Here is a 27,541-nt window from a genome sequence, read left to right on the forward strand (position 1 = left end):
CCGCACAGCGCATTATACACGGACAATGCACTTACATGCACCAGGAAGAAGAAGGTGAACTCCGGGGACCTGAGCGGGGAAGCGACACATGCAGGATATCGGACGCAGGATCTTAGTGACTCCCCGCACAGCGCATTATACACGGACAATGCACTTACATGCACCAGGAAGAAGAATGTGAACTCTGGGACCTGAGCGGGGAAGCGACACATTCAGGATATCGGGTGCACGATCTTAGTGATTCCCCGCACAGCGCATTATACACGGACAATGCACTTACATGCACCAGGAAGAAGAATGTGAACTCTGGGACCTGAGCGGGGAAGCGACACATTCAGGATATCGGGTGCACAATCTTAGTGACTCCCCGCACAGCGCATTATACACGGACAATGCACTTTCTGTGAACTCCTCCGGATGGGTAAGTAAATGTGCCCCAGAGTTTTCTGAACTGTCCAGACAGGACTAAGCAACCTGGGCTGGATGACTTATACACAGCAGCTGGGGGATGGTGCAGCAATTGATTACTTCTGCCTGTCTGGCACAGCACAGTGATTACATCATCCTTTGAGCAGTGCATAACTCATGTAAGAGGAACAGGAACAGAAGCTACAGAGCCTCATTATCATAATTTTATAATAGTTTTTTCACTAAAACTACTCATCTCAGAGATTAAACAAGATATGTTTCTGCATCAGTGTAGCTACAGCAGTCTCAAGGTAGGCTTGCTTCATAATGCATCAAATCAAATGGTAGATTTCCTTTAAGTTCGAAAAAGGCTAACGAATCGTAACGTATGGAATAAGCTCCCTGTTTTTCTGTTTGTGCCTTGGGCCTTTATCTGGTTCCCATTGTCTCCTATTTATCTATAGATCTTTCTCATGTCTATTTGTCTGTCTTACAGAAAGGAGAGAAGATGTCTCCGGAGGAGGTGAGCGCCATTCTGCGTCTGGCTGATGTAAACATCGGAGGGCGGATGGACTATAATAAGGTAAGTGACGGGGACGCGGGGATCACTTACACCTCGGCATGTTTGCTAATAGGTCATTAATTATTATTATTATTATAAATCTATAAATCATTGTTGTTTAAAATCCTCACCCAAAGTTTGCTGAAATACATACATTGTACATTACTTCAGGCGAATTTCTTTTCATGCCTCTGGGAAAGCTGAGTGATGATTCCTGGGAACGGCAGTGGCTTTTCCACAATACAAATGCCCTTTGAACTCAATGATCTTAAGAGGATTTTAGGGACTTGGATATTGGTGAGATCCCAAATAATTAATGTCCGATTGGTGGGGGTGTGATACCCCTGATCCACATAGATGCCAATGGCCTCCTCAGTCCTTACATAGCACAGCGCCCTGCATTGTATAGTGGATATGTAAGGTATTGCAGCTTAGCCTCATTCACTTATAAAGTAACGTTGCGGCAGCCATGTGAGTGATAAATGTGATGCTGGATGTGGTCAAACAGGTGGTTATTTGGGGTCTTGAGTGTTGGACCCCCTCTTACCTGATGTAGGTTCGGGGGTGACGTTGCTGGCTGTAGTCTTCTTCAGGGCAGGTTCCTACATTCAGCAGCCGGTCCCCTCTGATGTTCTCCTATGGTGTATGAGGCCGGCGCTGATTCTCCTATTTCCCCCCTCCTTGTAGTTCTGTAACACTTTCCTCAGCACTTGTGACCAATGTGCCAAGACGGCCGCGGAGAAGATGGAAACTAATAACCGGGCCAAACGTCAGCAGTTCGGGAGTCAGATCGAATCGTCTCCGGAACGCTCTGCCTCTCCGCGGAACCAGAGGTTTAATGATAGCGATACTACTCCACGGAAAGGTAAGGACTCTTAAAGGGGAGTTCTGGGGCTTTTGTATTGTGATGTATGCTTAGGACCGGTCATCGATGTCACATTGGTGCGGGTCGACTCCCGGCAGCCCCTCCGGTAGGGACCCTAGCAATGTACAAGCAGGCACAGAGCTCTACATGGGGGGATTTATATTCACATGGTGCCAGATTTACTCAGAGGTTCTGGCCTCTTAGTGTATCCAGCACATGACTGAATTCTACACAAGGTCCTGCCTGGCGTACAATTCTGCTATAACCTGGTGCAGGTCATATTAAATACGCGGGGCTGGGCCCGCCCCGTCCTGTGCCCGGGCCCCGTCCTGTGCCCGGGCCCCGTCCTGTGCCCGGGCCCCGTCCTGTGCCCGGGCCCCGTCCTGTGCCCGGGCCCCGTCCTAGGCCCAGCCCAATTTTACGACTTGCCCCATCTTATGAATTGCAACTTTTTAATGTCTTGTCCATAAGAATGCTGGCATACAAGGCAGACTACATGCCCCCCCCCCCCCCCACTGTGTAGTGACTGCAGCTCATTCTCATTCCCTTATCAGAGAGCGAGCTGCAGCCCCTACATGATATAGGATCCGGGTCTCCCCCTTCAAAAAGCCGAGGGGAGAATACGACTATTGGCATCCACATTAAGCAGATCTGATATTGATGACGTATCTTGAAAATCTGTCGGTATGAAGGTCCTAGGAACAAGGCACAATGTACAATGTACACCGGGTCTCCAGGGCCCTTTTAATAGAGAAGTTATAGGGGTGGTGCAGTATAGGGGGGCTTGAGTCTTACAACCCCCTAATAACTTGACTTAATCTGTTACAATGATGAATTTATTTTCAGGGGTGTTTTTGTTTTTTTATAGGGGAAAGTAAATCTTCGCGGCCATCATCAGCTCGAAAATACAGAGGGACATTGTCTACTGTGATAAATATGGGACCTCTCAAGATTTCCAGACACGTGGAGCCCAGTGATCTGCAGGTAAATCCCTGGTGGGATGGAAATACTGGATACTGTGAGACTGTAGTGCTGTCCTGGGGGAAGATCGCACAGTCAGCCTCCTGTAACATGCTGATCAGGGGGGTCACACCAATCATCTTACAGGTTAAGCAGTGCTGCAGTGTGTATGGGACTGACAAAGATCTCCGGCACCTTCAGAGGGAATGAATGGACTGAATAGGTTTATGCTCACACTACTTCTATATTCATTAAAGGGGTTTTCCCGTCCAATCAAGTTAGGCCCTAGCCAAAGGATGGGGCATAACTTGCTGATCAGTGGGGGTCTCAGTGATGAGACCCCTACAGATCACGAAAATGGGGTCCGAGGTACCTCCACCGGACCTCTCATCGCTCCCGGAGATGAATAGAGCAGACGGCCGTGCATAGAGATGTATATAGCAGAATGGACATGCGCGGCCATCTACCACGAAGGTACCTCGGACCCCGCCAGACCCCCTTTTCTTCTGTTCTGTAGGGGTCTCATCACTGTGCTAACATTACTCCATGTTCTCAGTACTGGTACTGTGGATAGAGGATTACATTTAACCTCTTAAAGGGAAGGTGATCCCATTGACGTTTAGCATTAGATTTATATGTTTCGGGCACAATCCCTGTACAGTGAATAGAACCAGAAACCCAAGACTGTGTCCGCTGAGTCCAGATACTGAGCTATTGTACTCTGATCGCTACATCTTAAAGGGATAGTCAGACAACCAAGTACATAAATATTATTCTTCAAATTACGGCACCTTTAATTATGTTCCCCCCCCCATGAGTTCATTAAACTTTATCATCATAAACCTCCTTTCCTCGATACCCTGATATCATGATAGACCCACTTTTTTCACTTATTTCCAGCGAGGATTTTCTAAACTACAGATCCCATGATGCACTGCTGCTGCACATGCACTAGGAGCATCCGTAGTGTGGAGAAAGTCTGATCATGTGACTCGGTTATCGTCCAGCAGCCCCTGGCAGTCAGGTGACTGGTGACACATGTACAGGAGAGTCATGTGCGACCTTGTGGGGGCATCACGTAGGAATCATACATCATAGAAGAAGCCACATGACCCCTAATGGGGGTAGACAATGCACAGATATAAAATACAGTGTCCATAGGTAGAGACTGGACAATTTCCAATCAAATAAATTATTCAGAGTATAGAGTCAGGGAGTAAGAGCCGAGGCAGATCCCATCATCATCCTCATCATCCTCGTGGCGTTGCTACCACTGACTGCTCGGTTACAGGTCCCTCCTTCCAGTCTAATGATATATAATGTGTTTCCTCTTATTAGTCACCCACTGACCCTCTCGCTTTCCCTCCACATCATAATAACCCCTGTGTCAGGTCAGAGGGGCAACAGGGGGCAATAACAAGACAGCGGGACGTAATTATTGTATATGACACGACTTCTCGGTCGCTGCCTTCCCTTTAAATCCCACAACAGGTTAATGTATGAAGCCTGTAGTGCGGGGCCGCTATATCTTACACATATATTACCCCCCGGGGCATCATTTCACATTGCTGGAAGCGGTTTTATATGATGTCCTTATTGTGTGCGGGGTATACATGGTGATCGTGGGGGCCGGGGTCTCTATTACAGCTTCTCCTGCTGAGTGTGAACGCTGCCGACTGCAAATGTTCAGGTAACACATTGTAACGCAGCTTTCGGAACAGAAATTCAGGACCCCCTTTAACATCACCTTATACCTTGCCGAATTTCATTGTGCCTGGTCCATTGTTCTGCAGAAGGTTTAACATGTTCGCCACACTTAAAACCCGAAAATGACGGAAAGTCTGACGAAAGTGCGTCCGCGGACCCTTAGTAAATAAGCCCCATTGTTTTTGCATCCATCTGCATTGTATAGGGCTTATTTACTAAGGGTCCGCATATCGCTCTTTTGTCAGACTTTCCGTTGTTTTGGGGTTTTGCGCGGCTGTTACAGGTAGTTCACTTCGGATTGTGGCGCAAACAGAAATCGCGGGGGGGGGGGTGGGGGGGAGGGGCGCAGCTGTTGGATGATGCGACTGATTCGGACTGAGCGCGGGATTTAACTTTCTAATTGTGTCGCAAGACAATGCACTTACATGCACCAGGAAGAAGAAGATGAACTCCGGGGACCTGAGCGGGGAAGCGACACATGCAGGATATCGGGCGCAGGATCTTAGTGACTCCCCGCACAGCGCATTATACACGGACAATGCACTTACATGCACCAGGAAGAAGAAGGTGAACTCCGGGGACCTGAGCGGGGAGGCGACACATGCAGGATATCGGGGCACGATCTTAGTGACTCCCCGCACAGCGCATTATACACGGACAATGCACTTACATGCACCAGGAAGAAGGTGAACTCCGGGGACCTGAGCGGGGAGGCGACACATGCAGGATATCGGGTGCAGGATGTTATTGACTCCCCGCACAGCGCATTATACACGGACAATGCACTTACATGCACCAGGAAGAAGAAGGTGAACTCCAGGGACCTGAGCGGGGAAGCGACACATGCAGGATATCGGGTGCAGGATCTTAGTGACTCCCTGCTCAGCACATTATACACGGACAATGCACTTACATGCATCGGGGAGAAGAAGGTGAACTCCGGGGACCTGAGCGGGGAGGCGACACATGCAGGATATCGGGTGCAGGATGTTATTGACTCCCCGCACAGCGCATTATACACGGACAATGCACTTACATGCACCAGGAAGAAGAAGGTGAACTCCGGGGACCTGAGCGGGGAAGCGACACATGCAGGATATCGGGTGCAGGATCTTAGTGACTACCCGCACAGCGCATTATACACGGACAATGCACTTACATGCACCAGGAAGAAGAAGGTGAACTCCAGGGACCTGAGCGGGGAAGCGACACATGCAGGATATCGGGTGCAGGATTTTAGTGACTCCCTGCTCAGCACATTATACACGGACAATGCACTTACATGCACCAGGAAGAAGAAGGTGAACTCCGGGGACCTGAGCGGGGAGGCGACACATGCAGGATATCGGGTGCAGGATGTTAATGACTCCCCGCACAGCGCATTATACACGGACAATGCACTTGCATGCACCAGGAAGAAGAAGGTGAACTCCAGGGACCTGAGCGGGGAAGTGACACATGCAGAATATTGGGCGCAGGATTTTAGTGACTCCCCGCACAGCGCATTATACACGGACAATGCACTTACATGCACCAGGAAGAAGAAGGTGAACTCCGGGGACCTGAGCGGGGAAGCGACACCTGCAGAATATCGGGCGCACGATCTTAGTGACTCCCCGCACAGCACATTATACACGGACAATGCACTTACATGCACCAGGAAGAAGAAGGTGAACTCCGGGGACCTGAGCGGGGAAGCGATACATGCAGTATATCGGGTGCACGATCTTAGTGACTCCCCGCACAGCGCATTATACACGGACAATGCACTTACATGCACCAGGAAGAAGGTGAACTCCAGGGACCTGAGTGGGGAAGTGACACATGCAGGATATCGGGCGCACGATCTTAGTGACTCCCCGCACAGCGCATTATACACGGACAATGCACTTACATGCACCAGGAAGAAGAAGGTGAACTCCAGGGACCTGAGCGGGGAAGCGACACATGCAGGATATTGTGTCGCACGATCCTAGTGAATCGCGGCAGATGTGCATTATCGTCTGACAATGCAATTTCATTTAACTCCTCCGGACTCCGGGCCCTATGGGGCACATTTACTTACCCGGTCAAGTCGGACGAGGATTCGGGTTCTGCCGGGATTCACTAAGGTCGTGCGCCCGAGTTCCTGCAGGTGTCGCTGCTGCGCCGAGGTCCGCCGGAGTTCACCTTCTCCTTCCTGGTGCATGTAAGTGCTGATCTTGCGACACAAATCGTTTTTTAAATTCCGCATTTTTTCCGAGTCCGTCGGGTGAATCGGGGGTGATCCCCCCGATTTCTGTCGCGTGAAAGCCGGCACATCGGAAATATTCGGGAAACCCGGCGAAAGTGCGGCGTTCTGACCCTTAGTTAATGAACTCCTATATGTTCAATATTGTGCAAAAAAGCTGGATGGAAAGAGCTTCCCTCTTGCTGGGCCTCTTCTCCTGAGCCTCCTTCCTGACAGATAGGTCGGTGATGTCCGGCTCCTCTGGATCATTAGGCTTCGCTCACTATAAAGAGACGACTTTTCTGCCTCCTAAACGACTTCTTTTGTAATTACAATAGTGAGAGGTTTTCAGCCACCAAACCAATCTCCAATTTGAACCCCAAATGTCCTGGGTTTAAAGAGGCGCAGTCACGAGTTGGGGGCGGTGCTATCTGATTTTGGGTGTGGCTAAGAGGGGCTCCGCCTCTCAAGGAAGAGCAGCCTTTGCCGTTTACCTGAAAAAGTTGAGAATGACCATCACTAGTCTGTGCCATATATTGTAAGGTCATGTCACAATCTGCTCAACACGTCCTTACAGCATGTGGAAAAGACGAGGTGTGAATGAAGCCTAATAGTCACATCAAGTGCAAATCTTCCGCCTTTGCGCTGTGGACCCACCTTGCTAGTCTGGCTTCTGGGGTCTCTTTGTAGGATGTGGTGTCATTACTAGGAATGGCTTGGTCCCATTCTAATTAATCTGCTGGGCCCCCAACACCTTGGGTCCCACAGCAGCCGCTGTAGTGGTACTTGTGCCGCTCCGCAGGATGGAAAGGGTTAAGCGACATGTTTGAAGAGCCCGTGTTGTGCACTGGAGGTACGAGACCCTCTCCCCTTTAAAGCGCCATTGATTTTCATTTAGGAGTCCCCGCTAGGTCCGGTTGATAAATCACCGGCACGGTGTCCTGTGGGGGGACACGTGATACTCCCCTCGCAGAGTCAATATTTGTAGAGTGTTATTATTGATCAGCCGCGCGGCCGCGGTCCTTTTTACTTCGTTCGGACTTTACTAGGGTCCGGCTTATATTTTTATTTTTTCGTTTTCCTGCAGATATTAACGCCATAAAGGGCGAATAGACCGGGCCCCCCCGGCTTTATAGGCCCCCGGGGAAGCGTATGAGGCACATAAAATGCTTGTGGAAAATGCGGCAGTCACCGCTCTCCCGGGTCGCGTTCTCATTTCCAATAACAACTTGCGCTTTTGTTTTCCGCCCCGGACTCCTGTAAATCGTAGCCGGACTGACACTTACATTTTCCTGCATTACAGTTCACCGGGCGGCGGAGCTGAGCGATGAGTCCAGGAAGACGCCGTAACCCGGCCCGGATATAAGGCGCCATTTATTGTATTTATTTACTGCGTGTGCTGAAGGGTCACTTATACCGTATCAGACCCGGGGCTCAGCGCCTCGTCTATGGATCTACATACTGATTATCACTGGTTTACTGATCATTAGAGGGGGGTCTCCAGGACCCCCCATCCTGTCACATGGAGCCGTCCTCAGGAGAAGCCCCCACATACGTAAGAGTTATAGTTATACAGAACTTGCATAACAAGAGACTTCAGAGCAGAGTGAAACCTACTGCATTATCGCAGGGAACCTGTCAGCAGCTGTGACCATACAGACTGCAGCCAGTGTTATGTACTGTCCCTGGAGAGATGTGTAATTACACTTTTGTGTATGTTGTTAGTAGCAGCAGGACTGTGATATACGGATTTATATTTTAAGACTGAATCTTCTCCAAGTGCACTGAAGGCATGTCCTCACACTGCTGTGCACTATTTTCGCTGCAGACAATCTTATATATTGTCCCTGGAGAGATGTGTAGTCAGACCTTTGTGTATGTTGTTAGTTGAAGCAGGACTGTGATATATGGATTTATATTTCAGGATTGTATATTCTCCAAGTGCACTGGGTGGGGGGGGGGGATGTCCTCACACTGCTGTGCTCTGTACTCTCTGCAACCAGTGTTATGCATTGTCCCCAGAGAGATGTGTAATCAGACCTTTGTATATGTTGTTAGTAGCAGCAGGATTGTGAAATTTGGAATTATAGTTCAGGATTGTAACTTATCCAAGTTCACTCAGGGTGTGTCCTCACACTTCTGTGCTCTGTGCCACTGGAGAGATAATCAGAACTTTGCATATGATGTTAGTGGCAGCAGGACTGTGATATATGGATCTATATTCCAGGATTGTAGCTTCTCCGTGTCCTCACACTGCTGTGCTTTAATTGCTCTGTATTAAAGGGAAGGGCTGTAGAGTAGTTCAGCCCCTAAAGGAAAGCGGTTAATACAGAAAACAAACACGTCATTACACAGCAGATGTATTATGCAGCAGATTTTCCGGCCAGGAATGATTATAGCCAGTCGTTCTCAGCAAGCAGAGCTCTTAAAAATGGAATCAAAATGCAACGTGCAGAACATTTCCTCATCAATGTATGGAGCCCATCATTTCTGCATCATTCTGATTTACTCTGTTACATTTCACGTGTTCTTGGTATTTTTAGGAGTGGCAGGGTGCCCGGTCCAGAGGATGCTTCTACCTGGAAGAGAACAGTATAATAAGTCACCAGTATCGGCTGCAGCTAACCCTGAAGTCTACCGTGTACCTGACTATCAAGCCCCTCAATCTGAGCAGAGCTGAAGGTAAGTGACAGTGTAGCGGTCAGAGCTGAAGGTATGTGACAGTGTAGCGGTATGGCTGTGGCTGTGCTGCCCTCTTGTGCTGTACTGTGGAACTACACCCTGCTTCTACAGTATAGTGGGATTGTATCACATCGCTGCAGGGCTTTTCTGGCTCTTGATTCCCCTTCATATAATATGTGCAGGTCCCTAACTTGTAGATCCCTTTTAGGGTACATTCACACGACCGTGTGCTCGTCAGGACCGGATCCCGGGCGAGCACCAGGCCCGGGAGGAGGAGGGGGAGAGGTGAGGGTTCTTCACCCCTCCTCCCTTCATAGGCAGACGACAAGCAGTGATCTGCCAAAGTATAGGACATGTCCTAGATTACTCGTCCGGCTGCACACACTTCTATTCCGGCCCTTAGGGGAGATAGACATCGGAGCCCTCACCTCTCCTAATGTCTTATTCTGTTTTTCTGCAGGAAAATCCTCCCCCTGGATGTCTGTGGACACGGCTCTGTACGTCCTGAAGGAAAGTGATGGGCGAGGAGAACCGCAGCTTATATCCTTCACAGAAGTCCGCTATAAAGAGGTCTGAGCATTCACCAGTGTTCTAGGGGTGTCAGACCGATGGGCAGTGGGGTCATCAAATCCCACGAAAGCCCCACTGGCCCCCCATGCATGGAAGCCCCTGCCTATCATATGGGATTTACAGTATATTACTGGTATTTAATTAAAGGGGAACCTGTAAGTTAAACTAACCCAAACCAACCAAAACATATCTTTGAAAACTACTATTACACAGCAGTACAACTATCCCTATGTTGTTCCTCCCCATGCCTGAAAGGTTCCACAGTCCGTTTGTGAATTTGACTCGCCCTCTATACATATTCATGTGCTTCCAGCTCAGCCGCACCTCCAGCTTCCTCATTGACAAGGGCCACGCTTTCAGCCCAGTCAATTAGACTTTCCTACATCATTCACCCCTCCCTCAGGAATGAGAAAGACGTTGGCTTTATGTGACTTGCTAAAGAGAATTCCTGAGGGAGGGGTGAATGAAGGATTTGAGAGAAACGCTGGATGTGTGTGACTAGCTGAAGAGAAATCCGCTCCGCACGCAGTACTCCCTGAGGAATTCTCTTCTCAGCCAGCGTCTCTCTCGTTCCTGAGGGAGGAGGGACCGAGCTGGAGGAACATGAATATGCCGGACTCAGCTCAAAGGAAAGACAATGGGGCACATTTACCCGGTCCTGTCGCGATCCAGCGGCGCATTGTCCGACGAGGATTCGGGTCTGCCGGCATTCACTAAGGTCCGTGCGCCCGATGCCCACCAGGTGTCGCTGCTGCGCCGAGGTCCCCGGAGTTCACCTGCTTCTTCCCGGTGTATGTAAGTGCTGATCTTGCGACACAAATCGCTTTCTAAATTCCGCGTTTTTTCCGAATCCATCGGGTTGTCCGACGGGCCCCCGATTTCTGTCCCGTGAAAGCCGGCGCCGATGCGCCACAATCCGAGCGCGTGCACCAAAATCCCAGGGAAATATTTGAGAAACCCGATGAAGGTGTAGCGTTCGGACCCTTAGTAAATGAGCCCCAATGATCGGACTCATATGGGTCGATTTGCATAGAGGGCGAGTCAACTTTACAACTTGTGAACTTTACTGTGAAACTTTTCAGGCGTGGGGAGCAATAATCTATGGAAAGTTGTACTGCTGTGTATTAGGCAGTTTTAAAAGATATGTTTCGTTAGTGTGTATTAGTTTATCTGACATGTTCCTTTTAAGTGAGCCCTATGAGATTTCAGGTCCTGACTGAGGGGTTAAGACTTGTACCCCTGCACCCCATATACTCTGCCAGGGGTTACACAACACACAGGGGGTTTAAAGGGGATGTCTTTCTTTAGCAAGCAATGTCCTATTGCCGAGTGTGTTGCCCATTAGTCGCTGATGTGGGGTCCTGACCTTTGTCCTATTATCATATGATGGGGGACGGCAGCACATGTGAGTAATACTATACACAGGGTCAGGAGGATCACAAGGTACACAGGGCACCCGAGACTCTTACAGGGGGTGTATCGGTGTACTGAGGTCAATGACCTATCCATAGTACAGATCACAGATTGGTGGGAATCCAGACTCAGGAGCATGAATTAGGGCTGAGCTGGGAAAACAGCGCCATTGTGTATGTAGTGGTCAGTCCCGCTACCTGCACCTCTGCTCTAATTTATATGAATAGGACGTGAGCTGCAGTGACACAGCTTAGCCACTACACACCATGGCGCTGTTCATCCAGCTCAGTTCTCTGTGTCGTTTCAGCTGATTGTGGGGCTCTAGAGTTTCGCCCACCCACCCATCTGATATCCATGACTTCTCCTATGTGTAAGCAGGGCCGGATTAAGGGTGGTGGGGGCCCCTTGGAAGTATATAGCCTGCCAGCCCCCTGTAGTATATAGCCTGCCAGCCCCCTGTAGTATATAGCCTGCCATAGGGGTTTAGGATGTCAGCTGTGCCATCGCTGGGGGAGATTTTGTGCAGCAGCATGTTGTGATTGGACGCCGACAGCATGACGTCATCACTCGCCGCCAGTGTCCCATCACAACCTGCTACCAAAACAGTGCATCGGCGAACTCCCCCAGTGATGGCAGCTGTGTCTCACTGACACAGCTGACATCCTAGACCCCTATGTGCGATGCAGGCGGCCACGGGCCACTGCGTATCACACACAAAGACAGTCAGCGACTCAGCCGGAAACTGGTGGGGGCCCCTTAAAAAGTGAAAGTGGTGGGGGCCCCGGGGCTAGAGCCCCAGGAGCCCCTCCTTTAATCTGGCCCTGTGTGTAAGTCATCTGTATGTACAAGCTGGGATTTTAGTGATTAGCAGGGAGCGTAGAGGCTGAACCGCCACCTATTACAGGTAGATAGATGTTCTAGTAATGTGCCGCCATTTCTCGGATTCTCCAGCGTCGTTACACGACGATCACCCTGTACATGACTTTTCTCTCTGCTCAGTCCTACATCTGGAAAGGTGATCTGGGTGCCGGCTCCTACACGCTGGTGCCGTTCACTACCGGCTGCCGGCTGAGAAAGAGCAAGAAGCAAGTCCCCAAGGAAGCGCGGCTGGTTTACCGAGACGACAGCGAGGATTTACAGCTGACGCCAGAGTTTCGGTAAGTCTGTGGGTTCAGGTGGTCAATGACCGGCGCTACTGTTCCGTAATATAAAGAATCATTATAAAGTGACCCGATGGGTCAGTATTTTATCCTGCGGATGACAGCGAAGGGGAGAACGTCGTGAGTGATGTCAGCCCAGAACTAACAAGGTAAATGCAGTGTCACAGAACATGATGTGCCGTGTATGAGGAGCCTCTCTGGGCCACTGCTGAATCTACATAAGACGTGTATATATATATATATTCTAAGGGTAAGGATCTGGTGCAGAGACTCCATCAGCATACAGCGCCTTTCTTACCGGCAGTATACAAAGGCCACTACAGAGCCCTTGGAATCCAGTTGTAAATCGCTGCGGGTGTGAATGTGCCCGTGACCCCTGTGGATGCACAACATCTGCTCAGGGATTGTAACCGCATATTCACACTCTGCTGCAACAGGATGAGAATCTGTCAGCTCCGGGGTCACATAGAAGCGAAACATCAAATGTCCTGCACTTCTACAGAAAACCTGTGGCCTGGATGCAGAGAAATCTTCATTTATACTCATATGTATATGCAAATTAGCATACCAGTGCATCATGGGCGTGGCTACAAAGCCAGTGCACCCTTTATTGTCTAGCTCCACATTGGAGCAGGGGACTGTCAATCAAGGCTGAGTTGGAGGAACCGGATTCTTGGTGACCCCACAAGTTGACAAAGTTTTGTTAACCTTTCAATGGTAATTTCTATTGCAACATATATAGGGTTGCACACTCCCACCCCATGAAGGGGTTAATAAATGTATGCAGATGTTGGAATATCCAGTTACAGCTGATTCATTGGATAATACATGGTGCAGGGCCTGAAGGGCGGAGCATAACTCATTGGGGCTTATTTACTAAGGGTCCGTGGCCGCACTTTCGACGGATTTTACGACGTTTTCAAGTTTTGTGCGGCTGTGACAGGTATTTAACTGGAGATTGTGTCGCACGCTATCGGATTGTGGCATGGCTGCACTGCTTTCATGCAACTGAAATCGGGGGGGCGGCCGTCGGACGATCCGACTGATTCGGACTGAGCGCGGGATTTAAGATTCAAATTGTATCGCAAGGCAATGCACTTACATGCACCAGGAAGAAGGTGAACTCCTGGTACCTGAGCGGGGAAGTGACACATGCAGGATATCGGACGCACGATCTTAGTGACTCCCCGCACAGCGCATTATACACGGACAATGCACTTACATGCACCAGGAAGAAGGTGAACTCCGGGGACCTGAGCGGGGAAGCGACACATGCAGGATATCGGGTGCAGGATCTTAGTGACTCCCCGCACAGCGCATTATACACGGACAATGCACTTACATGCACCAGGAAGAAGAAGGTGAACTCCCGGGACCTGAGCGGGGAAGTGACACATGCAGGATATCAGGTGCAGGATCTTAGTGACTCCCCGCACAGCGCATTATACACGGACAATGCACTTACATGCACCAGGAAGAAGAAGGTGACCTCCAGGGACCTGAGCGGGGAAGCGACACATGCAGGATATCGGGTGCACGGTCTTAGTGACTCCCCGCACAGCGCATTATACACGGACAATGCACTTACATGCACCAGGAAGAAGAAGGTGAACTCCAGGGACCTGAGCGGGGAAGTGACACAAGCAGGATATCGGGTGCACGATCTTAGTGACTCCCCGCACAGCGCATTATACACGGACAATGCACTTACATGCACCAGGAAGAAGAAGGTGAACTCCGGTGGACCTGAGCGGGGAAGCGACACATGCAGGATATCGGGCGCAGGATCGTAGTGACTCCCCGCACAGCGCATTATACACGGACAATGCACTTACATGCACCGAGAAGAAGAAGGTGAACTCCGGGGACCTGAGCGAGGAAGTGACACATGCAGGATATGGGGCGCAGGATCTTAGTGACTCCCCGCACAGCGCATTATACACGGACAATGCACTTACATGCACCAGGAAGAAGGTGAACTCCGGGGACCTGAGCGGGGAAGTGACACATGCAGGATATCGGGTGCAGGATCTTAGTGACTCCCCGCACAGCGCATTATACACGGACAATGCACTTACATGCACCAGGAAGAAGAAGGTGAACTCCGGGGACCTGAGCGGGGAAGTGACACATGCAGAATATCGGGTGCAGGATCTTAGTGACTCCCCGCACAGCGCATTATACACGGACAATGCACTTTAGGTGAACTCCTTCGCACGGGTAAGTAAATGAGCCCCAGTGTCATTGTATTCCCAGAACCTGGAGTCCTGTTACTCCCTCCAGACCCTGCACTGGGTATAAGCCGGGACTGGAGTGTTCCTTTAACCCCTATTTAGATGACATTGAATGTGGTCACTTTTAGCTTTGACGCATTTTAATAATGTATTTATTTTATCATGTAGAATGAATATTTGTAGTTTTCACACTGACCATTAGAGGGCAGCACATAAGGGATATGCTCCCAGGACAGACTATAACATCAGCAGCAGTGATTTCCAACAGTGTGACACATTTCTCAAGGCGAGGCAGCGACAGCTCATCAATGTGTACAACATGGAAAACCTCTGAGGCTGCGTTCACATGTTCAGTTTTTCAGATCCTGTTTTTGATGTCCAAACCAGGAGTGGAGTTAAAAAATTTGAGAAACGGCTTCTCTCAATAATATGTTCTAACCCATTATGATCCACAACTAAATTTGGCTTCAAAAACCACATGTGAAAAACTGAACATGTGAATGCACCCTTAAAGAAAACAGATAAAATACATTTTCCTCCAAAAACACACTCATTACATCACTACTGACAATAGATGATGTCACAGCTCATCTCCTCCCCCTCCCTGTACAATGACCTCTATATAGATAACACTGACCCATCGTTACATCACTACTGACAATAGATGATGTCACAGCTTATCTCCTCCCCCTCCCTGTACAATGACCTCTATATAGATAACGCTGACCCATCATTACATCACTACTGACAATAGATGATGTCACAGCTCATCTCCTCCCCCTCCTGTACAATGACCTCTATATAGATAACACTGACCCATCATTACATCACTACTGACAATAGATGATGTCACAGCTTATCTCCTCCCCCTCCCTGTACAATGACCTCTATATAGATAACACTGACCCATCATTACATCACTACTGACAATAGATGATGTCACAGCTTATCTCCTCCCCCTCCCTGTACAATGCCCTCTATATAGATAACACTGACCCATCATTACATCACTACTGACAATAGATGATGTCACAGCTTATCTCCTCCCCCTCCCTGTACAATGCCCTCTATATAGATAACACTGACCCATCATTACATCACTACTGACAATAGATGATGTCACAGCTTATCTCCTCCCCCTCCCTGTACAATGACCTCTATATAGATAACACTGACCCATCATTACATCACTACTGACAATAGATGATGTCACAGCTTATCTCCTCCCCCTCCCTGTACAATGACCTCTATATAGATAACACTGACCCATCGTTACGTCACTACTGACAATAGATGATGTCACAGCTTATCTCCTCCCCCTCTCTGTACAATGACCTCTATATAGATAACACTGACCCATCATTACATCACTACTGACAATAGATGATGTCACAGCTTATCTCCTCCCCTCCCTGTACAATGACCTCTATATAGATAACACTGACCCATCATTACATCACTACTGACAATAGATGATGTCACAGCTTATCTCCTCCCCCTCCCTGTACAATGACCTCTATATAGATAACACTGACCCATCATTACATCACTACTGACAATAGATGATGTCACAGCTTATCTCCTCCCTCTCCCTGTACAATGTCCTCTATATAGATAACACTGACCCATCATTACATCACTACTGACAATAGATGATGTCACAGCTTATCTCCTCCCCCTCCTGTACAATGACCTCTATATAGATAACACTGACCCATCATTACATCACTACTGACAATAGATGATGTCACAGCTTATCTCCTCCCCCTCCTGTACAATGACCTCTATATAGATAACACTGACCCATCATTACATCACTACTGCCAATAGATGATGTCACAGCTTATCTCCTCCCCCTCCCTGTACAATGACCTCTATATAGATAACACTGATCCATCATTACATCACTACTGACAATAGATGATGTCACAGCTTATCTCCTCCTCCTCCCTGTACAATGTCCTCTATATAGAATACACTGACCCATCATTACATCACTACTGACAATAGATGATGTCACAGCTTATCTCCTCCCCCCTCCCTGTACAATGACCTCTATATATATAACACTGACCCATCATTACATCACTACTGACAATAGATGATGTCACAGCTTATCTCCTCCCCCTCCCTGTACAATGACCTCTATATAGATAACACTGACCCATCATTACATCACTACTGACAATAGATGATGTCACAGCTTATCTCCTCCCCCTCCCTGTACAATGACCTCTATATAGATAACACTGACCCATCATTACATCACTACTGACAATAGATGATGTCACAGCTTATCTCCTCCCCCTCCTGTACAATGACCTCTATATAGATAACACTGACCCATCATTACATCACTACTGACAATAGATGATGTCACAGCTTATCTCCTCCCCCTCCCTGTACAATGACCTCTATATAGATAACACTGACCCATCATTACATCACTACTGACAATAGATGATGTCACAGCTTATCTCCTCCCCCTCCCTGTACAATGACCTCTATATAGATAACACTGACCCATCATTACATCACTACTGACAATAGATGATGTCACAGCTTATCCCCCTCCCTGTACAATGACCTCTATATAGATAACACTGACCCATCATTACATCACTACTGACAATAGATGATGTCACAGCTTATCTCCTCCTCCTCCCTGTACAATGTCCTCTATATAGATAACACTGACCCATCATTACATCACTACTGACAATAGATGATGTCACAGCTTATCTCCTCCCCCTCCATGTACAATGACCTCTATATAGATAACACTGACCCATCATTACATCACTACTGACAATAGATGATGTCACAGCTTATCTCCTCCCCCTCCCTGTACAATGACCTCTATATAGATAACACTGACCTATCATTACATCACTACTGACAATAGATGATGTCACAGCTTATCTCCTCCTCCTCCCTGTACAATGACCTCTATATAGATAATACTGACCCATCATTACATCACTACTGACAATAGATGATGTCACAGCTTATCCCCTCCCCCTCCATTGAGTCGGCTCTGGGTCATTGCTGCCTACGTCCATGTGGCTGCCGTAAAGCACATCACTAACTGCTGTTCTCAGATCTCAGGCAAGATGGCCGCCCCCATGGTCCAAAGTGGAAGATTTAAATCTCCAATCAGAAATAAAAAATGTAAATTTGGCAACACATTCCCTTTAATCCGTAATATGCAGACGCCGCTCTGATGGCGGGAAGTAACGTCTTCTCCCTCCTCGCCCCCTTTTTCAGGTCGGCTCTGTCAGACGTGTTTGACATCATTGATTTAGATGGCAGCGGCTTCCTGAGCCTGGAGGAATATAATTTCTTCGAGTTGCGGAGCAGCGGTGAGAAGTGCGATGACGACGCCTGGGAGGTGTGTAAAGGTGCGTGCCGCCGCCTCCGCGTTATTTTGCATGTTGTCCGCGTCGTCTCCATCTCGCCAGCAGTCGTCTCCTTTATATTAATGAAGTCACTTAATACAGTTGTTTAACAGGAAAAAGTGTGTTATTGGGAGATAATTTGGAAGAGATTTAAATATGTGTCCGTATCCTGCCGATAATATCCGCCATATCGCAGGCCGTAAAAAGTCCACTAATTCTCAGCCAAACATTTGCATTTTTATGGTTTCTATTAAGAATGCATTAGGACTGAATTACTTTTCTTTTAACCTTTCAGCAAGATGGTGAAAAAAAAAGCCTCTGGCATAAAGGCCGCGCGCGGTGTAGCATTTATTATCATATGACCTTAATATCACCCGCTAACAGCCCCCGCTCCTTCCATGGACGGTGCAGAGAGAAACCTAACAGCATTTACTCGTTATTAATTCTACTTTTTTGTATCGGAAATGTGGGGAGAGATTCCGAGTCCTCGAACCGCGGAGGAAAGAGAGGGCCTCATCTAGATACCTGTATTATACTCCACAGCTGCACTCACTATTCTGCTGCTGGTGCAGTCACTGTGTACATACATGACATTACTTATCCTGTACTGATCCTGAGTTACATCCTGTATTATACCCCAGAGCTGCACTCACTATTCTGCTGCTAGTGCAACTCAGGATCAGTAAAGGATAAGTAATGTCATGTATGTACACAGTGACTGCACCAGCAGCAGAATAGTGAGTGCAGCTCTGGAGTATAATACAGGATGTAACTCATGATCAGTACAGGATAAGTAATGTCATGTATGTACACAGTGACTGCACCAGCAGCAGAATAGTGAGTGCAGCTCTGGGGTATAATACAGGATGTAACTCAGGACCAGTACAGGATAAGTAATGTCATGTATGTACACAGTGACTGCACCAGCAGCAGAATAGTGACTGCAGCTCTGGAGTATAATACAGGATGTAACTCAGGATCAGTACAGGATAAGTAATGTCATGTATGTACACAGTGACTGCACCAGCAGCAGAATAGTGAGTGCATCTCTGGGGTATAATACAGGATGTAACTCAGGATCAGTACAGGATAAGTAATGTCATGTATGTACACAGTGACTGCACCAGCAGCAGAATAGTGAGTGCAGCTCTGGGGTATAATACAGGATGTAACTCAGGATCAGTACAGGATAAGTAATGTCATGTATGTACACAGTGACTGCACCAGCAGCAGAATAGTGAGTGCAGCTCTGGGGTATAATACAGGATGTAACTCAGGATCAGTACAGGATAAGTAATGTCATGTATGTACACAGTGACTGCACCAGCAGCAGAATAGTGAGTGCAGTGTATAGGTAGATTCTGTAGTGTTGATGTCTTATATAATGTCTTTTATTATTGCAGAGAACTTTGAAACTAAGAAGAATGAGTTGACCAGAAAAGGTTTCTTGGATCTCAATCTAATGGAGGCCAATGACAGAGAAGGGGACCCCAGGGACCTGTGGGTGACTCTACAATCTATGGGCTATAACAAGGCTCTGGAAATGACGGAGGTGATTATGGACCGGTCTTTAGTTCTGATGATACATACACGTAGTATCGGATCCTGTGATGTCACTGTTGTTCTGTACCGCAGGCCTGTCCCTTTGTCATTGATGTTTATGCGGAGAAGACGAGGCCCCGGCTGACGGCTGTGAGTCTGGAGTCCGGCGCTCGCCTCCTGCAGAGGGTTCTTTGTAAATCCGTCATCCTTAAAGGGGAAGCCAAGTCCATGGACGGATGTGAAGATGTCGCCGTCTACACCTACAAGAACGACACGCGAATCACTTCCGTTATCGAGAACAAGGTGAGCGACTTATAGCCGATCCCTCTCTGTGACGATAAAACCAATTTAACCCCTTGGTGTCACAGGACATGAAGAGTCTCTGCTGTTAGTGACACTTTGACTCACTGTAATATCCAGGAGATTGGACCAGTGGGCCGGACTCACTGACCATAGCAGGACCGGTGGTTCCCTCCCACAGTGCACCCAGCAATGACCGAGGGCGTCATGTGGGGGACACTTGTAGTCATGGAGCCACGACTGGGTCATGTCAGAGCCATCGCCTGGATGTGATTTCTCTGCACAGATACAATGGGGCACATTTACTTACCTGGTCCATTCGCGTTCCAGCGGCGGCTTCTCTGACAAGCGTTCGGGTCTTCCGGCGATTCATGAAGGTCCTGCACCCGATGTCCACCAGGTGTCGCTGCTGCGCCGAGGTCTGCCGAGTTGCGTCGGAGTTCACCGATCTCTTCCTGGTGCATGTGAGTATGGCCCGTGCAACCAATTTTTTTTTTTTTTTAAAGCGGCGGTTTTTCCGAATCCGTCGGGCTTTTGTTCGCCGATGCGCCACAATCCGATCGCGTGCGCCAAAATCCCGGGGCAATACAGGTACAATCGGCGCAAATCGGAAATATTCGGGTAACACGTCGGGAAAACGCGAATCGGGCCCTTAGTAAATGACCCCCAATATATACGGACTTAATGTAGTATGAAAGTCTGAAAGTGCTGCCGATGCCGTATTTCCAGTGACATAAACTTGATTCGCAGATTACTTGAAGGTCTGTGGATACTGGAGGGGAGGAGTGTGCAGGAGCTTAGTAATAGCAGAGACAGTAAGTTTCTATCTCACCCCAAGTGCTTTATCCCCATCAGTACAGGTCAGTACTTCTCTATAATGTCCTATAGGATCCTGCTGATGTTTCTGAGTGAGTAATGGAGCAGATTCTCCTCTGCTTTCTGTGTGCTGTGTAAGGGAGACATCATAGCATCCGGTCTCCATCCACCGGCTCTGAGACACCTGAGAATTACAGACAGCGCCTGCGGAGGGGAAAACTGCTAAACAGCCCACAGAATACAATTTGTATAACAGCCAGATATAGTGTTACTGTTGCTCTTGTTAACACAAATGTGCTTTACATATAATGATGACATATATGATATATATAAACTCCATCTTCGCCTGCTCCCCCTCCCCTCTCCATAGACTCCTATGTGATCTGATACCTTTCTCAGTGGAATATAATGTTATTTTCCCTTGTGCTATGATTATTTCCGTATTATTGGGATGATATGTCGCCTGCGCAGTTACCTGACACCCGGTGACTCTTCTCTTCTCAGTCTGATAAGAAGATTATGGTGCAGGTGAACAACGACCAGAGTAAGAACTGCGCCAGCAGCCGGGGGATGAGCGTGTTTGCTGTAGAAGTGGCAGGAAAGTCCAGCACGGTAAGAGCCGGCACTCCATGTTATTACCCGGGTGTATGGAGCTGGCGCAGGGCGGTGCGCATGTACGGGCAGGTCCTGCTACACACAATACAGTGGGGTGCAGCGCTGTGCACACATTGTACTCAGGGAAATAATCCCTGTATAAAGGTTTGCTCCTTGGTTTTGGATCCCTGGTATATGCTACTGTACCTTATTGCTCCAGGGACCCCCGCTGCCCCCCTGCTGTGTGCACACAATGGAAATCCTGAGTGTTACATCACCGGAGCCTCAACTAACACATCGTCTTTCTGTTTGCAGGTATCTCAGCACGTCATGGCTGTGAGCGAGAAGCAGGAGTGGCTGTACCACTGTGTGCACAGCGTCCTCTCCTAGAGACAGACCCCCGGACGTCCCCTCCCAGAGACAGACCCCCGGACGTCCCCTCCCAGAGACGGACCCCCGGACGTCCTCTCCCAGAGACGGACCCCCGGACGTCCTCTCCCAGAGACGGACCCCCGGACGTCCTCTCCCAGAGACGGACCCCCGGACGTCCTCTCCCAGAGACGGACCCCCGGACGTCCTCTCCTAGAGACGGACCCCCGGACTTCCTCCCCCCCACCAGGACGTCCCCTCCTAGAGACAGACCCCAGGACGTCCTCTCCTAGAGACAGACCCCTGGACTTCCTCTCCCCCCCCCCCCCCCCCCAGGACGTCCCCTCCTAGAGACAGACCCCCTGACGTCCCCTCCCAGAGACAGACCCCCTGACGTCCCCTCCCAGAGACAGACCCCCTGACGTCCCCTCCCAGAGACAGACCCCCTGACGTCCCCTCCCAGAGACAGACCCCCTGACGTCCCCTCCCAGAGACAGACCCCCTGACGTCCCCTCCCAGAGACAGACCCCCTGACGTCCCCTCCCAGAGACACGATTTCCCCCCCCCACCCCCGGACGTCCTCCCCCAGTGACAGACCCCCCCCCCCGGACGTCCTTCCCCAGAGACGGATACCAAGTGCCCCCCCCCCCCACCCCCGGGACATCATCCACCAGAGACGGACCGCCCCCCCCGGACGTCCTCCCCCAGAGACGGACCCAAGAGACCCCCCCCCCCACCCCCGGGACGTCCTCCACCAGAGACGGACCCCCCCCCCGGACGTCGCTAGTGAATGCAAGGAATGTCTAGATTTTTATGCCAAAGATTTTAAATCAATAAGAATGTGCCAAATCTTCATGAACGAGTGTTATAGGAAATCTCCCATCAGAATCCATCCGGATAAACCAGGGACATTACTCATAGATGCCGGCACCGGGACTGTGGTCTTATAATTGTTATTCATGCCCTATTTTTATCTAAAATCAACTTTTAGAATTATACTAATGAGCCTGAAGGGCTCTGGGGGCGTTACCAGAGCCCCTCTGTGCTGTAGCTTCACAGGCTGCCTACGGATCTACAGCATGGAGGGGCTCTGGTAACAACCACCCACCCCCATGATTATCATTGTTAGCATAATTATAAAAATTGATTTTAGAAGGAAGGAGTCCATGGATAACAAATATAAGAAGATCCCACAGTCCTGGTGCCTGGATCTAGGGGTAATGTCCCTGGGTTATCAGGATGGGTTCTGATGGGAGATTTCTTTTTAACAATTATTTATTTTGTCAGGTTGCAGTGGCCACTTATAGGGATATTCCAGGATCTGCATGCACCATGCACAGCGCCTTATCCTGTATAGTGGCCATGCTTGGTATTGCAGCTTCATTGTTGCAGACCTTATTTTGCATCTGGGGACCATTTGTAATAAAATCATTGACACGTGTGAATCCAGCCTTGTTATTAGACTATATTTGCTGGCTAATACTCCCTGTGATTCCCTGATACACATGCACACTCTGCCAAGCGCACACTCAGGATGAATCTAGAGAAGATGCTGCCAGATCTCCCTTAATCATAAAGTTTACTCCTCCCTGCAAGTACTTACCTTATGCAGCAGAGGGAGCACTTTCCATACCCCAAATGCAGTAAGGATGAGGATTTGGACACCTCCAGTGGTGCAGAGGAGGGTGAAACATGAACAAATCTGAAATATTTGTAGATCTGACGTATAGTCCAGAGAGGATCCGGCTGCCTAATGAGGTGATAATGTGACTCTGATTCCGGGGGTCTCATTAGGATGCACAGGGTGGGAAGCCATATTATTAGTGTAACCTTCCGTACGGGCACAGCCGGCGGGGCCGCTGCTATTTTTGCCGCCGGTGACCTTTGCCCTCTGTGTGTAATGGTATCCTCTGTGATAAATGTCAGCTGTGCAATAGGATTGGACTATCTCAGGGAGATGACCCGTAATAAATCCCGGGCCGGGCAGCACGTTCCTGGTATTTGTGCAGGTTACAGACTCGTTATTCTGCCGGAAGGTTCGGAGGATCCTGTATAGTAAGTGGTGCCGGTGCCGGACAGTGCAGGAGGATGCGCCAGCCCGTGCTGTGGACAGTCCAGAACCAGTAACAGTGCGGCTCTGGTATCATGGACTGAGGCTTTTCAATCATTCATATACATCTTCAAGATCAATAATAGGGGGCTTTTCACCTATTACAGGTTGTAGAAGCCCCTCACACCTGCAGTGCACATCTGCTTTTTTTGTCTTTTTTAAGCATTTGCATTACACTATGATTGTGTGTTACTTACCTTGCACCCTGTGTAGTCCCAGGGGTTGGGCTTGGGATTGGATGCATTTCAAAAAACAACATGTGACTTGTCAGCTCTCAGCCCCCACCTTTGTGCTCCTGTACAGCTCCTCCCCCTCACTGATGTCAGCTCTCCAGGCTGTGAGCTCTGTGAAGGGGTAGGTGGGAGGAGCACAAAGGTGGGGGCTGAGAGCTGAGGAGTCTGTAGCACAGACAAAGTCACATGTTGTTTTTTTTTAAATGCATCCGAACCAAAACCCAACCCCTGGGACTAAACAGAGGATTTTGTCAGTGTGTAAGATAAGTTATAACTCACAATTTTATTGTATTGCAAATGCGTAGAGAAGGCAGGAAGACATATTTGCACTGCAGGTGTGATCGGCTTCTGTAACCTGTCTTTAGTGAAAATGAGGTCCCTGGTGACAGGTTCCCTTTAAAGGGGTTGTAACAACATTGCAAGTATCTCCTTATCCACAGGATACATTATCAAACCGCCAAGGGTCTGACTTCCCCCTGTGATTTTGAGAACTGGAATCACAGCAGTGGGACCCGCTCTCGCTAATTCAAGGAAGCGGTCCAACGCTCTCTTTAATACTAGGGGAGTGTCAGAAATTGCTGAGCACAGAGCGCAGGTATCTCCAGAACTCACATAATGGAAGTGCTGAAGAGAGCCCCATTGGGGACAGAGTACGATTTGGCGAGCTCTGTGCAGCGCTGCGTAATCTGTGTGTGCTATATAAATAAAGGAATTATTTATTACTTTAACCCAGCGCTGTGCTCAGCAACTTCTTACACTCCGATACTATTAATTGGAGTGGCAGGACGCATGCTAAACCTGCTGCTCCACCCATTGTTGAGAATGGAACCTGTTCTTGTGGTTGGTTATCCTCTAACTTGTGAGTATAGGGGTCGCCTGCAGTGTTGGTAAAATCCCCTGATTAGAGCCGATTGAAACTTCGTAACAACAATCGTAATCATGGATATGCAAATCAGCCGCTAATTGCACTGGGGTGGGGCTGTTTTGACTACACAAACTTCATAATGCAAGTGTGATGGGGCGAGGGATCGCCTGGGTGCCAGAGTGGTGGGGGCTCCCGGCACAGCTGCTGCTGCACAGCTTGTGCTCCCTCCCCACTTCTGCAGCAGTCGGGTCGGTGAGAAGAGGGGAGGGGGCGGGGCACAGCAGGTGAGTGCCGGACTGCACAGGAGGAGGAAGCAGTGATTGGCTGAGCCTAGACTATGGGGTCCTTGTAGGGTTTCCCTTCTGAGAAGACTGCATGACAGATTTCACTTGGGGTGAGTATATGTGAGAAATAAAAACAAACAAAGTGCATACATGTGTCTGCGTGCATGTATCATGCATGTGTGTCTTCTGTGAATGAGGTTCTGCAGCAGCCGTGGTGTGTATTGTGATGTTCTGCGCAGCTGAGGTGTGTATTATGAGGTTCTGCAGCAGCTGTGGCATGTATTGTGATGTTTTGCAGCAGCCGAGGTGTGTATTGTGAGGTTCTGCAGCAGCTGAGGTGTGTATTGTGAGGTTCTGCAGCTGCTGAGGTGTGTATTTTGAGGTTCTGCAGCTGCTGAGGTGTGTATTTTGAGGTTCTGCAGCTGCTGAGGTGTGTATTATGAGGTTCTGCTGCAGCTGTGGCATGTATTGTGATGTTTTGCAGCAGCTGAGGTATGTATTGTGAGGTTCTGCAGCAGCTGAGGTGTGTAGTACAGGGTTCTGCAGCAGCTGTGGCATGTATTGTGATGTTTTGCAGCAGCCGAGGTGTGTATTGTGAGGTTCTGCAGCAGCCGAGGTGTGTATTGTGATGCTCTGCAGCAGCCGAGATGTGTATTGTGATGCTCTGCAGCAGCCGAGATGTGTATTATGAGGTTCTGCAGCAGTTGAGGTGTGCATTGTGATGCTCTGCAGCAGCCGAGGTGTGTATTGTGATGCTCTGCAGCAGCCGAGGTGTGTATTGTGATGCTCTGCAGCAGCCGAGGTGTGTATTATAAGATGTGTTATAACTATTTGGAGCCACACATTTTGAGGTCCGCCCTGTTGGCTAAATAAGCTAGAAACTACTCTGCTTTACTGCTCTGGGAATATCAACCAATCAGATTCCATCTTTAATGTTTCCAGGGTCGGTTAGAAAATGAAAGCTGCGCTCGCATTGGTTGCTAGGGGTAACCACCTCTGCTCTATATAAGACCCGCCCAGTGGGAGGGTTGTTGTCAGTAGTAAAGGTTGACAGTTCCAGGTGACGACGTGCTCCCGGGCACTCAGGAGGCAGGGGGCGGAGACTCGCTGCTGATTGGCTGGTGAGGAGGGCCGGGCCGCCCCCTACTGACAGCTCGGTACCCGTTAGAGGATCTGATTGGCTGGTCGCGCTGGCTCCTCCCCCCGGCGCGGCCTGTGCATAGAGGTCTGTGGGCTCCGGGGCTCCGCTGCTTCCTCCATCCCTCCGCTGCTGCCGCCGCCGCGATGGTGAAGATCCAGACCGTGAAGACTCAGGCTTACCCGGACCAGAAGCCGGGCACCAGCGGCCTGAGGAAGCGGGTCACCGTGTTCCAGAACAGCCCGAACTATGCGGAGAACTTCATCCAGAGCATCATCTCGTGCACCGAGCCCGGGGAGCGGCAGGACGGGGCGCTGGTGGTCGGCGGGGACGGGAGGTACTACATGAAGGAGGCCATACAGATCATCATCCAGATCGCCGCCGCCAACGGGGTGAGATGTGCTGCAGGGGTCAAGGGCAAAACTGTGGGGGAGATGTGCTGCAGGGACCGGGACCTGCAATACTCTGCAGACAGTACAATAAGCTGCAGGTCAGTAATTACTGGGTGGCAGGACGGTGAGTCCAGAGGTTTAATAGTCTGAAGTTGATGAATTAATGTAGCAGACGGGGTCAGGGGGTGCGATGGGCTGCGGGGTCAGGGGGTGCGATGGGCTGCGGGGTCAGGGGGTGCGATGGGCTGCGGGGTCAGGGGGTGCGATGGGCTGCGGGGTCAGGGGGTCAGATGGGCTGCGGGGTCAGGGGGTGCGATGGGCTGCAGGGTCAGGGGGTGCGATGGGCTGCGGGGCCAGGGGGTGTGCGGGGCCAGGGGGTGCGATGGGCTGCGGGGCCAGGGGGTGCGATGGGCTGCGGGGCCAGGGGGTGCGATGGGCTGCGGGGTCAGGGGGTGCGATAGGCTGCGGGGTCAGGGGGTGCGATGGGCTGCGGGGTCAGGGGGTGCTGGGGATGCGATGAGCTGCAGGGCAAGAACATTCTGGGGGTGCATTGGTTTTCAGGGCAGTAATAATGGGGGAGCAGTAGGGACTGGAGCTCTGATTCTGTGTTGCTGGTACTTGTAGTGCGCCCGGCGCTAGGATTCTGCTTCCCCTGTGGGGATCCTTATTATGGAGGAGGGCCGGGCCGCCCCCTACTGACAGCTCGGGGATCATTATTATGGATCCCATC

At 49.6% G+C, this 27,541-nt stretch overlaps 1 protein-coding gene and 1 long non-coding RNA gene across 5 annotated transcripts in view; one reads left to right on the top strand and one right to left on the bottom strand.

Moving 5' to 3' along the window:
- The window catches only part of LOC140104495 (phosphoglucomutase-1), a 66,250-nt gene that overhangs the window by 19,898 nt on the left and 18,811 nt on the right, over window positions 1-27,541 (top strand). The window contains exons 4-14 of one of the 3 annotated variants that reach the window (XM_072128065.1): window positions 905-991; window positions 1,658-1,835; window positions 2,704-2,819; window positions 9,255-9,393; window positions 9,854-9,963; window positions 12,376-12,533; window positions 18,038-18,171; window positions 19,572-19,720; window positions 19,804-20,013; window positions 21,331-21,438; window positions 21,736-23,234. In XM_072128065.1, coding sequence (XP_071984166.1) covers window positions 905-991; window positions 1,658-1,835; window positions 2,704-2,819; window positions 9,255-9,393; window positions 9,854-9,963; window positions 12,376-12,533; window positions 18,038-18,171; window positions 19,572-19,720; window positions 19,804-20,013; window positions 21,331-21,438; window positions 21,736-21,810 — 1,464 coding nt within the window. In that variant the 3' untranslated portion in view covers window positions 21,811-23,234. Of the gene's footprint in view, window positions 1-904; window positions 992-1,657; window positions 1,836-2,703; window positions 2,820-9,254; window positions 9,394-9,853; window positions 9,964-12,375; window positions 12,534-18,037; window positions 18,172-19,571; window positions 19,721-19,803; window positions 20,014-21,330; window positions 21,439-21,735; window positions 23,235-26,475; window positions 26,812-27,541 lie in introns of those variants that run through there. The other 2 variants (XM_072128068.1, XM_072128067.1) reach the window with 2 other exon arrangements.
- On the bottom strand, window positions 9,059-23,636 carry LOC140104498 (uncharacterized). Of its 2 annotated transcripts, none has more exons than XR_011850340.1 (3): window positions 23,393-23,636; window positions 19,759-19,970; window positions 9,059-9,290 (listed from the first exon to the last, which is right to left on the bottom strand). It is a non-coding gene; the product is annotated as an uncharacterized lncRNA (long non-coding RNA). The 2 variants fall into 2 exon arrangements; XR_011850339.1 differs by lacking the exon at window positions 23,393-23,636 and adding an exon at window positions 21,302-21,474.

The sequence above is a fragment of the Engystomops pustulosus genome, chromosome 10 (genome assembly GCF_040894005.1).
Source record: "Engystomops pustulosus chromosome 10, aEngPut4.maternal, whole genome shotgun sequence".
NCBI lineage: Eukaryota > Metazoa > Chordata > Amphibia > Anura > Leptodactylidae > Engystomops > Engystomops pustulosus.